This window comes from Ornithodoros turicata, chromosome 1, assembly GCF_037126465.1.
Source record: "Ornithodoros turicata isolate Travis chromosome 1, ASM3712646v1, whole genome shotgun sequence".
In the NCBI taxonomy this organism is placed as follows: domain Eukaryota; kingdom Metazoa; phylum Arthropoda; class Arachnida; order Ixodida; family Argasidae; genus Ornithodoros; species Ornithodoros turicata.
In genome coordinates this window covers 98,076,676-98,091,400 of record NC_088201.1, presented here as the reverse complement: position 1 = coordinate 98,091,400, position 14,725 = coordinate 98,076,676, and the positions used below count along the sequence as shown (strand labels likewise).

The following is a 14,725-nucleotide window of genomic DNA, read 5'->3' as shown; positions in this document are numbered from 1 at the left end:
AGAAAATATGTAGACGTCAGTGAAAAGCGAGTTAAAAGTAACTTGGAACAGAACTTAAGTTACTTTGGCAAAGTTATCTGAAAAAGGAGCGAGTTGCTCTGAAAGTTACGACGGCGCAAAAGTACCGAGTTAAGTTACAAGTTACCAAAAAACGAACTTAGTTACAGTAACGAGTTACCTCGAACTCTGGAAAATACCGTCACGTAGCGTGAACAAACATATACTCAACTGAGAGCAGGTAATCGTACTGTGCACACAAAACTCCCCATGCACCATCATTATTTAAATAAAGTTGTTGTACTGTACACACTAGGCTTATAATTAAAATTCAAGCAGTTCTTGAACTGTTTAAAGCTAGAAAAAAAAGGGAAATTAAAGCATGTACAGCAACAACTCGTTACATGTTTCACCAAGCGGTATTGTAGAGTGGAATAAAAGGTACATTGGAAGAGTATTCATGACATATACCTAGATAGAGATCTTGTAACGGGACACATCGGAAAAAGGAAATGCAATAAAAATAATGCCTCCAGTATGTAAAAAAAAAAAAAACAAGTTGATGCAAGGGGATGTAAACAAGCTCTTTGACAGCGCGTACCGTATGTGTTCATAGGCAACCAAACGTAGCCACGTAGTAGCCAGCGTCGTCAGTAAAGCCACTGAAAGTGCAAATGGGACAAGCAACAGACTAGAAAGAGTTCAGTGAGGTTTTCGCGACACTGGTTTTGTAATCAAACTTGTCTTCTCATGATATGCCTCATGTATTGTCCCTGAGCATATTGACCAACCTTTCAACACCGCTGAACCAGGGTGTGTGAAGTAGAACATTGACTAGTGCAGGTGCCGCAAGTCATCCAATGCTCGTACACTTCGTCGTACTTATAATGCGTATTCGATGTTTACACAAAATCAATGATTTGCCGTTGTTTTCGCAGGCTGGTGGTTTGTTCAACAGTATGCAGGGATAGCCTTCGCAAGAGCGAACATCATCCATTTTGGCGACCCTAAACTGGCCAGCCAGTACAGCCCCACGATCTGTGAGTTGTTGGTGGAGGACGTATACCGCACCCTTATTGTGGCTGACCACGTGGCGAAGACCTTTACCGAATCGGCTCGAAAGAAAGTCGATGAGATCCTGGACGCAATAGAGAACCATACGATGCACATGTTTGCGAGTTCTCCGTGGATAGACGACAATAGCAAGCAGCAGTCGGTGGCTAAACTGAAGACTTTGAAGCGCACGCTTTGGCCAGCAGCTATGACAAATACCAAACTGCAGGATTTGTACAGCGTGAGTCAACTCCTGCTATTTATTTTGTGTTCAGCCAAATAAAGCAATAAGGGTCAGAACTGAACAAAAAACTAAAGTGAAATCGTTTTGTATTTTAGAAATGTGTACAGGCTTAGAAGCTTTCTCCGCGCAGGGGGGGGGGAGGGAGAGAAACGCGAGATTTTGTAGCAGTGTGGAAGCTTTAATTTCGGTCGACCAACTGATATCCTAAACGAAACCAGTAAGAAACAGACGTCATGTTGACGACGATTTACTACTCCAAGCAATTCCTTACTTCAATATTTCTTTGTGTGCGTAATCGAATAAACCTTCACCCCTCTTGAAGTGAACAGCACTCTCGAATTCGTGGAAGCCGTGTATAGTATCTGTCTTCTCTTTGGAAATGAATGAAGGATGTTCAGGTCTCTCACCAACACCGCGTAATTACGTGACGATGGGGGCAGATGTCAGACTGTTCTCCTGTTAAAGCGATCTGCCTTGGTGGATCGTGTCTTGCAATACGACCGAACGGTCGCTGGGCAGAGTATTGCTTGCACTACTGCTCCATGGAAAGATTTTTCCTAATATTTTTAAAGCTTCGTCGACACGATGATTCTATCGGCTGTGTCTGCATTTGTTTTGGTAACAGTAAGTAGTATATCGCGGGTATATGCACTAACCCCGTGCGATATCCGCGTAGCTCCGTGTTACATCCAGATATTGCCAGGGAACGGACGTTCCAGGGAAGGTCCGAACCCCGGCCACTCGTATTCCCGCGGAATGTCCCTAGGAGAAATGTCTTTCTACCAAGGAGATTGCAGTCTCGTCTCAACGGATCCCAAGGACATTTTCTTCTATCTGAGGTTCGTCCTCGGCTCCGTCTCGCTGTCACATGACATCGGTATGCTCTTGTTTCAGTCATTGGATATTTACATCGCCAACAACAGTGCTCATCTGTTTCTCCAAGTGGTCGCCGACATATCGATAGTCCTACGTGGCGACTTTAATGTGGACATAACGCGGAACACACACTTCGTCTGTTTGATGAAGGACATGTTCAACATCGATTGCGCGACACGGGTGACGATGGGTCCTACTCTGCGCAATACTTTTTTAGATCTCACTTTTACACTCAACTCCAGCATCAAGTGCCTCAATTACGTCTGTTTCTCGTACCATCGTCCTGTGTTGAACAGAGTCGTGAGACGACTCGCCGCCTTGCCGCCCGTGATACCGTCCTATCCTAACCAAGATGATAACAAGCGACACGTTGTCCGGAGAGTCCTCGAAATGCACCATGACAGTCCATCCGACGGACATGCATGGTTCTGGCACACACATAACGATATCGCAAAAGGATTATTGCAGGGGAAAACCCTCCGGGCCAGGGATCGTTCTGTGTGTGAGCAAAGCTGAGATGTTAGGAGACTTCATCACGAACCTCTTTGCCGTCTGGACTGCTCTCTCTTCCTCGCCATTGCTTTGCGGATGATAAATGCTTAACGTCACTAGTTGTATGCCCCAACTATCCGGGAACGCCCTGAATTCTTGCGAGGCGCATTGCGGACCATTATGCGAGCGTATTGTCTCAGAAGTACCAAACCTGGTGAACATGAGGTTCAGAACCCTAATAATGTCTTTGGTAGTGGTTACTTGTAACTGCTTCACTTCCACGAACTTCGAAAAATTGTCCGTGACGACCACGTTGACCTTCCCATCGACGCGACATGGGTCCATTCCAAGAATCTGTCATGGTCGGAGAATCGCAAACTCCGGTTTCTGTTGCTGCCGCTGCAACGTTCACCCACAGACTTGCTTCAGCAATAACACTATATTTAAAAGCAATTTCATTTCTTTCATTTACTGTAATAAATATGCACTAAACTGATGGAACAAAATAATATTGTCATATTGTAAATATACACAGTTCCTTCAAACTACTAGCTTTAATATATTTACTATCTTCATTTCAACTATCTCTTTTCGCACCACCTATTCTCGTCAAAAAGTTGCGCCCCCTGCATGTAGCATCCTGACAGGCTCGCCAAGTCTATATTAGAATGGGCATAGGCCCTCTTGTAGGGAGTTTCCTTTTAGGCATCGAGAAGTTGACCTTGAAACCTATATTGCGCGCTTCCAAGTGGCGAACGTTTGTCGAGTACACGTTGAATATTCAACGCTTTTTATAGGACAAGTGACCATGTCTTTTTTATATTCTCAAATGAAAGGCTGTTTTATGAGCAGTGGTCGCGTGTAGCATCAATCAATTTCACAATGGCACCAAATGCGGAACCAACCTTCCACTTAAATTAATCATTTAATTATCAACACCTGGCGCACAACCGGAAACTGATGCGGCCAGTTACTTAATGTTGAAAAAAAGCCGGACCTACGAAACTCCCGGTAGTTTAGTTGCCAAGCAAGCAGTTCACCTTGTTTTAAAGGTGCGAGAGCTTTGAGTATTTCGCCGCATAAGCGTTGAGTCCATCCGATATGCACACAGGAAATATAACCACAGACTGGTCGAAGCTTTGCTGCTCTCACGTTTCAAGGCCCTACACAGCCGATACTATATACTCCTATGTGCTAAGCTATGACGGAGCCCAACGCGTGTGTCACTGGCGTGAACAATCGAATACCGCTTGCCGGTCCCGCGCAAGGAAGAAAATATACGTACGCGTGGGTTGCTTCTGAGGCACCTAAGAACAAAGAATTGTAGGTAATTCAAACCAGCGCTAAAAATCAAACAACACGTAATCGTCCCACAGTTATGCGTCACGACTGCGCCAACTCTAGGTTTGTAGTATTCCCCTTAAGTCCGGCAATCCACCTTTCTTATAGAAAACCTGGAGGCTGCAGGACGTGAAAAAGAGGCGGGATCCCGGGATATATCGAATGCTGAGACGAGACCAGCTGAATTTAAGTATTGTAAGTGTATAGCCCTAGAAGTTTAGTACCGCGGGCAATGATGAAGCACTCCAGGATGTCAACGTTAACGGAGTGACGACAGTTCCTTGAGTCCACCTCTCGCAAGCGGTTTCGTATGCCACTAGTAAAAGTAACACTGAGCTGCATCCGAGACCGTTGGGTCAGCCCTTGCATTAAATTGGAAATCGCAGTCGCCTGCACTGGCTTTGTGAGACGAGATTGCTCGTCCTAGCCCTATCGTTGTTCTCTATAAGATACTCCATCCTGGCCTAGGAAGATGTTGACCAGCGGAAATTCGTCGTAACGCCTTGTCATCAAGGTGCTTCATGCGGTGAGTCTGCCGAAAGTCTCAGCGGATGATCACGCCTCGAAGTCAATGGAAGCGTGCCGCCCCCAAGCCTGTTGCTTCCACTTCACAATCGAAAAAATCGTGATAGCCTTACGCGTGGGCCGGCTGGGTGTACAACATTCTTCGGATATTTTGAGACATTCATTGAGGTAGTTGTAGATGTTATTTAATGCGAGATGCAGGCGTCGCAGAATGGCACATCGCGAGTTTCCCGCTGTTGGAGACAGACAAACAGTTGAACATCAGCAGCATATAGAAGGAACGCGACCATCTCGAGGAATGATTGAGTTTAGATCAGCCATTACGACGTTGAACGGTATTCTCCTTAGGGTACTGCCCTATGGGTACAGGCTGGACCATACACACCGGACCATAGCGCGCGATGACTTTTTGAGCGCAATGGCTCTCAGTGCGACGAAAGGAGGTTCCGAAGCCAGCCCACAGAGTGATAGTAGAAAAAGTAACAGTTCCTAAAATTGGGAGAGGGAAAGCGTTATCCCAGTGACAGTCGGACGTGATAAGCCGTGCCTGTTTTATCTCTTTCTGCGATGTCGGGGAGGGCTGGGTTTCCAACCTCCTTTCGTCGGACTGACAAAGATTGCGCTGAAAAATTCATCGTGCGCTATTCTGTGCGACCTCCGTAGAGCATGATGTGCGGCTATTTTTTCCGATGGAATAGCTCCTGAATATCCCTGTCAATTATCATTAATTTCACTAAATTAGACACGCTCTTCACATTGGTGGGGTAAAAAAGTGACCTTTACTAGGCAAGTTTCGAACTTAAGCTCGCAAAAATGTACATAATTAAACTTACGTTACACGACATTCACATGAGAAGGTGGCAAAAACCCAGTAAGAACAAATGCCATTGACCGCATCACTCTAGGTGGTGTAGTTTTTTTTATTATAATTCAATGACACGTTTTCTGGGACACCCTGTATATGATACGACTAGATACCATTCCTGTCAGTTAGAGATTTATACCATGTACCACTGTTGTGCGCTGCATATGACCATTAAAAAAAACGCTTCTTTGGCCATGTGTTTTGGGGTTTCCCACAGATCGCGAGCAGATGAACTCTACTGACTTTACTTTGGAATCCTTGTTGTTGTGCTTGTGGAGGTGTCGCACTCCTGCTATCAGTAAGATATTGTAAGTGCAATGTTACACAGCTATGCACTCATCGGCCCGCTCTTGCGCCTCAGAGATGCTAGTGTCCATTCGGTTCAGAGCCCATAGCGTTGACCACAACACGGAGAAGTCAGGATGGTCCACGACCTCTTCAAATGACAACAGTGGTCTCTGCGCCGCATCTTCATGACTATGCATTTGTAACCAAGAAGAAGCACTCTATTTCAATCCCAATGTTTGTTCACACTTAGCAGCATCCCTTACCAGTCTCGTGTGGTGAAATCGAAGCTGGCGAAGCTTAGGCTCCAACTCCATAAAAAGTTTTGTCAAGGAGAGCAGACGTGTCGCCTGTAGAGTGTTCAGTTCATCACCTGTCCTTTCCACGACGTCCGATGAAGAACAACGCTTCCTGGTCGATCGGCTTGCCGGCGCCGCGACGCCGTACAAATCGCAAAAAAAAAAAAAAAAAGGAAAGGACGGCGCGGCCACATGACGTCAGCGTCTGGCAGCCGAGAGAGGGGGCATTTCTGCCGCGAGATTTAAAGCTCCCTCGAGCGCCAGGATTGCGCGCTACGCTCAAACTTTTTGTGCGAATATGTATCGCAGGGCTCCGAATCGTAGTTTCTACTTCCCCCGTCATATTTTATTCCGATCATTTCTGTGCTCCTTTAATGGCTACCCATAGCGTCCTTCGAAATCATGAAAAAGATATCTTTTAGCTGAGGCTATTCATCTGCATGGGCGTTCTACAGTCCCGTTTTTCTTCCTTCTTGCTTTTCAAAGAAAGAATACCGGCCGGATTCACGTCAGTTCAGGCAGGGATGTCCCATCGACCTCCTGGGTTTTCATTATTTTTTGATATTTAGAAGCTCATCGTACATGATGATCAACAGCGATAAAATGACAAAGTTCTACCGAATATTTTCCGTGCAAAAAAATCGAGAAAATCCGGCCCTGAATTCGAGGATTTCGGTTTAGCCGTGTTTGTACACTTATATCTCCCGAGTTTTAAAAGATATTGGAGTAATTTTTAATGGCTTATAGTATGCCTACAGGCCGGCAGTCTGAGCGCTAATTTTGGCGCGCAGGTGCAGCGGTGTGTGCTATAAAAATGGAGAACATGCTCTCGCACGCAGTTTTCTTTCAATTTCGACGCGTGATTTTTGGCAGCAGATGTCCCTCATTACCATACCTACCTGGTATAAGGTTTTAATGGGCTTTCATCTGATATATCTATCGTGCGTGTATCTCCAGCAGGTACCTACTGAAACAGGCAAATGTTTAGGTGTATTTCGGAAAAACAAGGATTTTGTGCAGCCGTTTCTCGAAAAGGCCCCTTTTGATTTCATCTATATTTTGCCAGGTTAGACCCTGCATCAGAAGTAAGATAATAATTCTACTTCAAAAGGCGTACACTGGCGATTAGCGCGTTAAAACGCGGCCCTAGCTACTCTGCGTGCGTACGTGTCGGAGCCGGGCTGGCGGTTCCGCGCGATGGCGTATCTCTGTCGATGTCATACACGGAAAGGGACAACTTTGTGTAATCAAGAGTAGTAGTTTAAGTCGATATATTTACATGACTGCGAAAGCGGAAGCAGCATTTTGCAATGTCAGCGACAAATGATTTCACTCAGTTGGGAAAACGTCACTTTCCTGCATTCACTGTCCACGGTACGAGCAGTGAATGTTTCTCGGCCTCCACTTTCCGAAGTCTCGCTTTGCCACGCATGCCAACCTTGTATGCCGCTCTGATGCGGTATACATTTACCCCTTCCTTTTCTTTTTGTATTCTAAAAGAGGCCACGTCCTCAGCGCGTAACTGGAGTAATGCCCTTTAGATGTTTTGGCAAGCGCGTCATCATATCTTGTGAGCATAGGATGGCATCTTGCTCGGGTGAACGCAAGTTAGGTGTCCTGGCATGGTGCTTCATTATTCCACCGAATCTGTCACACACGCACTTTTGTCGCAGCGTGTTCCTGTGAACAGCCATGTCGCGCTCGCAAAAACAGATTTGGAGAGCTCATAGCGCCTATACCGATTTTTAAAATGTCTTGCCGCTCCATCTGACACGTAAATCGTTAGCCGGTAGAGGAACATTCTCAGCAAGCCACTCTTCAATACCGACGGAAGCTAACAGTTAGTGGGCTCAATCGCTCAATGTGCTCACTCGCGTTTCCGTGTCAGCTGTTAACGCACATATGAGTTGTGAAATCTGTTTTTCCCGGTGACACGCTTGTATTTCGCTAGGCATAGCTAATCTCCAATTTGCTTTCAGTGAAATCGAAGTAAATTATGTGCGTGGTGGAAGGCGGATTAGTATTTTTCTCCCGTATAACTTTGCTCTGAACGTCTCTAATGTAATTGTGACAAATGTAAGAACCCGCGCGTTTCCTTAGCTTTGAGAAGAAATGTACTGTGCTGCAACCGCAGCACAAACCACGCGTTTTGGGCTGAAAGCCCTCTGCATAACTTAAAAATATCGGAAAATGAAATAAAGCACGCTTCGTAGGAACTTGCGGGAAAAAGACACCCCTAACTCGATATTTATTTGTACAGTATGCATGTCACCGTGTACGCAGCGTGCAAAAGAGAGGTTTTTCCTTCGCTGACCACTTAGTCGTTGAAATGCGGCTTTACGGCAAAGGTAGGATTTCATTTAGATGCTTTTGGGGAAATAGCAAACTCCCATACGTGGATTCTTTCTTCAACAGGATGTCAAAAGTTTGCCGACGAATAGCTGAGGCAAGGATATGGCCAGACAGCCTTGCCCATACAGAGGATGCAACGACAGGAGGTTCCCCATCCCGCGGTATCGCCAGCCGGGCTCCGACATGTACACACGCGGAGAAGGGCCACGTTTTAACGCGCTAATCACCAGTGTAAGCCTTTTGAAGCTGTTTTTTTTTCCTTTTTAGGTCAGGTGAAACGGCTAAGATCGGGCCATGTCCTGGCAAAATGTAAATGAAATGAAAAGGTGCCTGAGTGAAATCGTTTGTCGCTGTCATTGCACAATGCTGCTTCCGCTCTCGCAGTCTTGTAAATATATCGACCTAAACTGCTACTTTTGATTACAAAGTTGTCCCTTTCCGTGTACGACTCGACTGAGATACGCCATCCCGCGGTACCACTAGCCGGGCTCTGACACGTATACACGCAGAGTAGGGTCGCGTTTTAATGCGCTAATCGCCAGTGTACGCCTTTTGAAGCAGTTTTTTTTTTACATCAGGTGCAGGGTCTTACCTGGCAAAATATAGTTGAAATCAAAACGGGCCGTTTCGAGAAACGGCCTAAAACCCTAAAAACCTAATATAGGCCGAAAAACAGGCCGAAATAAAATAGGCCGAAAAACCTAATATGCCAAACATATGCCTAAACATTTGCCTGTTTCAGCAGATACTTGTAGGAGGTACCCGCACGATGGATACATGAGATGAAACAGCATTAAAAGCCGAGTGAACTGATACCAAATATGGTAGTGAAGGACATCTACAGCCAGAAAAATCACACGTCAAAGTTGGAACAAAACTGCGAAAGCGAACATGTTCGTTATTTTTTATAGCACAGAGTGTTGCACCTGCGCGCCAGAATTTGCGCTCGGACTGTTAGCCTGTAGGCATACTAATACATAGAAAAATCACTACAATATCTTAACACTCAAGAGATATACGCGTGCAAACACGGTAAAACAAACCCTCGAATTTAGGACCGCATGTTCCCGATTTTTTTGCACGAAAACTATTCGGTGCCATGTATTCATTTTACAGAGGTTGATCATCATGTACGATGAGTTTCTAAATATAAAAATATAATGAAAATCCAGGAGCTCGATGGGACCTCCCTGCCTGAACTGACGTGAAACCAGCCACCGCAGGGTAGCTGACAAGATGGCGTATTTGCAGGCCAGCTAGTGGATGAACTCCATAATGTAAAGGCCGGAGTCTGGGCGCACAGAGGGACGCACGAACACACGACTCAAACCAGCAATCAAACCAGTAAGGTTTTCAAAACTTTGCTGCTTGAAAACTTCGCTGGTCTGAGTGCTGGTTTGAGTCGTGTGTTCGTGTAGTCCCTCTGAGTGCACAGACTCAGGCGTTTACATTATAGACCGCAAGGTATTACGCGGAACGATCCAGCGGACGAACTTGACGAAGGACAGAAGAAACTGCACCTCTTCTGTGCCATTGAGTTCCATCTTGGGAAAATTTCTTAACTCTCTTGCGTGTTTGAATGTTCCATGTTGGCACGAATTTTACTTCCGGAATTCGAAAAATTCGCCTGGTGGTTATAGGTGGGACGCAAAAGTTTCGTGATACATAATCGAGATGCTCTCATGAACCTCTAATGAACAATAAACGAAACAACACAAATCCCTCAGAAACCTGAAATTCGAGCCAAAGAAGGAACACGTTTCACACTGTATCATGTTTCGCAGTATGTGACAATGTGTCGGTCAGTATGGTTCAAAATAAAGTTGTTGTTTGCACACGCAGGTGTTCCCAAGCGCCACATTTTACTACATGAGAGATTGGACCGAAAACGCCAAGGTTTTCCATAGCTTGCTGGGCGAAGTGCGGTACACGGAGCTCACCTCCTTGCCACATAATATCCGAGAGTATCCAGTCTACTACCACTACGTCGACCACGCTATTACCGTCGCCATGAACACCGTTGAGGCACCGCTCTTCTACCAGGACGCCACCTCTTCCGTGAACTATGGGGGACTTGGCGCAACATACGCCTTGCGTATTGTGCGCGTCTTTGATCCCGAAGGGATTCATCTCAGCGACAAAGGCGAATACCAATCCTGGTGGTCGAACAGCAGCTTATCAAATTACACGAAAAAGGTCGCATGCGACTCTTCCAGCTTTGTCGGAATTTTTCCGGAAGTCCCCGCCCTGGAGATTGCGTACGGCGCCTACATGTCTGTGGTCAGCCAAGTCCCGGACTCGTTGCTCCTGTCTATGGAAACGTACTCTGCTGAGCAAATATTTTTTATGTCTTATTGTCACAGTTTATGCGGTGATTCCGTTACGAACTTGCCGGTGGACAGGTGTAATAAGGCTCTCAAGAATTTCAAGCCGTTCGCACAGGCTTTTCGTTGCAAGGACGGGTCGTTCATGAACCCGGGACATAAATGTACTTTCTTTTGAATCGATTGCGTTTGTATTCTATTTCTGCCAAGTGGGGCATGTTACCGTTATACCTGTAGGAGAGACTTCGAAAGTAGACCTCTGTTGATAGACACGAAGGTTAAAATTATCAAATTAACGGTTAAGACTGTTAAATAGAAACGGTATCCCAAGAAGGGCAAGAGGGTGTCGGCAGGGTGTTTCACTTAAGAGTGAGCCCTAATTATTAAAAAAATGTACTTGAGAAAAAAATTATAAACCTTCTGCGTCATACCTGTGAAGGATTTTGTCGCCCAAACACGTGGTTTCCATCACTGTACCTCATTAATTTGTCTAATTAGCTTAATTGAATTTAAAAAAATTCCCAAGGACAGGTAACTTTTTTTGCGCTAATTAGAAAGCCAATGGCCACAACACCCCATTTCAGTCACGATTACGGGATCTTTCACGATCTTTCCCCAAACATTTCACACCCCTAAACTTGCCATCTCTGCAAGCCTGTTTTCGGATTTCATCAGTGGCGGCGCTATCGGCAAGACACACAGACTGCGCATGGAACAGCATGAGAAAAACAGAAAAAAAAGGGAGGGCGGGGACCGGCTCAATCACGCATTTTGTCTTCGCAAGCTTATCTGTTCGCAGCCATCAGTTACTGATAATCACCGACGTCGGATGTTCTGTGCTGTTTCCCGTGTTGTCCTTTTATCCTCTCCTTACTTTAGGCGGAGCCACTTGAACGAGCGCGCCTTGATGAGCGCTACTGAAATGGGGTGTTGTGGCCATGGACTTCCAATTAGCGCAAAAAAAAGTTGGGAATTTTGAGTTCAACTAAGGTAATTAGACAAATTAATGAGGTGCACTGACGGAAACCATCTGTTTGGGCGACAAAAACTTTCACAAGCATGACGTAGACAATTTTTATTTCAAGTACATTTTATTAGTAATTAGGGGTCACTCTTAAGTGAAACACTTTCTATATGTATATACAGGGTGCCTTTTTTAAATACAGATTTGCAGACTATCTACCGAACGAATTTTTGTTCTGAAAACGGTTTCGATGTCAAGTCACCGAAAGGAACAGATGTTCTCATTGGGACAACTTCGTAGCTTTTATTAATGTATCAGGTGACTATATCGGAACTGTCCTTACCTTGTGTTGCATTTCCTGTTTTCTTTTAACCTTTTTCCTGGGCGCCAGAGGCGATATGTGCTCTTTCATCCTCTCATATTGGGGGTGAAGAAAAGACGCGTCTCTAGATGTGGGCAATGAACAGGATAAAGTAAAAATGTGTTCCTTCATGAATAAAAGTTCAGAAGGCCAGGAAGTAAATACGATAATTCTGGAAGAATGAAAGGCATACAACGAAGGTAGGGGAAACACAAAGTGGTGACTTATTACAATATATACACTACAACACAATTCAAACTACTAGAAAGGTATCTAGGGGTATGGTCAATGCTGCAGTGTAAGCTGCGCCTTTGCCAGGACTAGAGTGCCTTGAAACTTCGCACCAGTTCGCACCACGTGGCGGTCGTCAGTAGGTCAAACTCTGGAACGTTGTTGTGTCACGTCCAGGCGTGAGGTCATCGTCCTTGGGTCGGGGAGGGTGTCATGAGTTCGTCTGAAAAGAAAAAGAAAAGGAAGCTGTACCTTATCTAAGCTGTTAAAGTTCTTATTGTTGACCAACATACCAGTTTAATCGTTTCTTCGATTCCACGTCAAGAGATCCAACGGGTCAAGAGATCCACCGGTGGATCTCTTGACTCGGTGGATCTCTTGGCCCGTTGGATCTCTTGGCTCGGTTGGATCTCTTGACCCGTCACAGGGTTGATTCTTTCGTCCCCTTTGTGTTACGCCGTTAACTCTAACATGCGCTATGCAGAAAGTATTCGGATCTAAATACGAAGCAGTCGTTTTATGTGCGGTATAAATAAAATAAAAGTTCAGATGGCAAATCCAATATCTAATTTTTATTGATTCAATTACTTGCTTTGTACAGTGCTGGACAAAAGTTCACGGAACACGCTCTGGCGCATTCCTTCCTGATTGTGAAACGCTACCGGCGAATGTAACCGTACGGACTTGCAAACAGGTGACTCGGTTACCTAGGCGCATGTCTAAGTCCGTACGGTCCCATTTCCTGCTAGCGTGTCACTCTGAGGAAGGAATGCGCCGAAGCATGTTTCGTAAACTTTTGTCCAGCACTGTACAAATCCAATTCAAAGCGCAAATGGAAAATAAAATTATACATCCGAGGGAAGTACTCCAACCGAAGCAATTTTGTCCAAATACACTTCCAGATCTGCAAATGAGACTGGGCTCGCGCTCATGTCTGAGAGCATGGTGTCCATCTCCTGCAAGAGTCCCTGGTTCCTCTCTTCGATGGCAGTGATGTCGGCGTCGGCACGGCGAGGGGGTCAAGCAGGAGTGTTTGTATCCTGTTCTGTGTAGCGTGCTAGGTGACACGCAAGAACTCCAGGAATTCAGTGAAGTTAGGGTGGCGGGATGTGAAGCGGCTGTGTAGGCCGTTATGCCAGCCTTCGACCATGTTCGTCGTCCTGGGGCCCCGGTTGCCAAATTGTCCCCGACGATCCCGCAGTAGGGCGTTTGAGAGCCAGTAGCCTCTGTAGTAACGTCCAAACTGGTCCACTCTTGCTGCATGAAGCTGCGACAGACAGGGCTTCGCAAACAGGAGGTCGCTGGCGAACTGCACACGAAAGTCGTCCGGAACGAACGGCAGGTGCCTCACTCGAATGAACCACCTGTTGAGTTTACCGTTCTCTCTGCAAACCGTCCTCAGTCCGAGCTCATCACGTTTCTTGTTTATGGTCTTTGCGTAATCAAACGCGCAGCCTCGAACCTGTACAACAAACAAGCGGACGACATTTCAATACGGTTAAGTGCGTAGTAAGTAGTAATAGGCCTTGTCCAGGCTACAGGGTGTCCAAACTACAGTATCCTTGCCCCTAAGCCCTGCGCGTATTTTTCCCTGCGCGGCGCCAGTGCGGAAGGTTGTCCGCGCGCTTATCGGCGGGGGAGGGCTGCGCGTGCGCTCATCGTAGCGTATTTTTCAGCCTGGGCAGACTTCTTTGGCCATACATGGGCCGACTTCACATATTTTTTGCGATACAACAGGTGAGCGGTTTACATGCAGAGACATGCAAAGAAGGGTCATACACAAAAGGTACAAGTGAAAATATATTTATTAATGCCAATCAAGTTGCCAATTGTAAAGCCAGTGCTGGGAATTGTGCCAATTGTGATGCCAATCAGGTGAAGGAGAAAAACCCAGCCGAAAAACCTTCACAACCTGTAATAGAAGAAACACAACACACATAATAAAGAACATACTTACTCATTACCAATTTCACAGATTCCATATGGATATGACTCAATGGCATTAAAGAGGTATCTCTTATCAAAGTGGGCCCATTTCTTTCGTCATTTTTCAATCTGCACCGAATTTTTTCGCGACTTTTTCCTGTGCGCGACAGGCGGCGCTCGGGTAGAGGGCTGCTGCGGTGGGCGGAGGGTGGCCGGAGGGTTGCGTGAGCGCTTACTTGCTCACATTTTTCAGCCTGGGCCGACTTCTTTCATCATTTTTCAATCTGTGTCGACTTCAATCGCAATTTTTTTCCCGCTACAGCAGGTGTGCAGTAGGCGATTTACATGCGAAGGATAGCCATACACAAAAGTACGAGTGAAAATATATTTATTAAAGTCATTAGTGTCAGGAATTATGTTATGACTCCGTGTGAAGGAGAAAAACTCAGTCAAAAAATCTGATGCAGTAGCATTGAAGGGGTATTTTATTAGTGATAATCACGCAAGTTTTCAATTAAGCAGAAGGAGTAGCACATTTTTAATAAAATATATATTTTTAATCAATATGATTACTATCAAATTAAAAGTTT

General features: G+C 45.5%; 1 protein-coding gene across 1 annotated transcript in view; it reads left to right on the top strand.

Moving 5' to 3' along the window:
• Positions 1-10,831, top strand: part of LOC135378496 (neprilysin-2-like) — a 74,512-nt gene extending 63,681 nt beyond the window's left edge. The window contains exons 7-8 of the mRNA XM_064611545.1: positions 936-1,291; positions 10,172-10,831. Coding sequence (XP_064467615.1) covers positions 936-1,291; positions 10,172-10,831 — 1,016 coding nt within the window. The remainder of the gene's footprint in view (positions 1-935; positions 1,292-10,171) is intronic.
• The last annotated feature ends 3,894 nt before the right edge of the window (positions 10,832-14,725 follow it).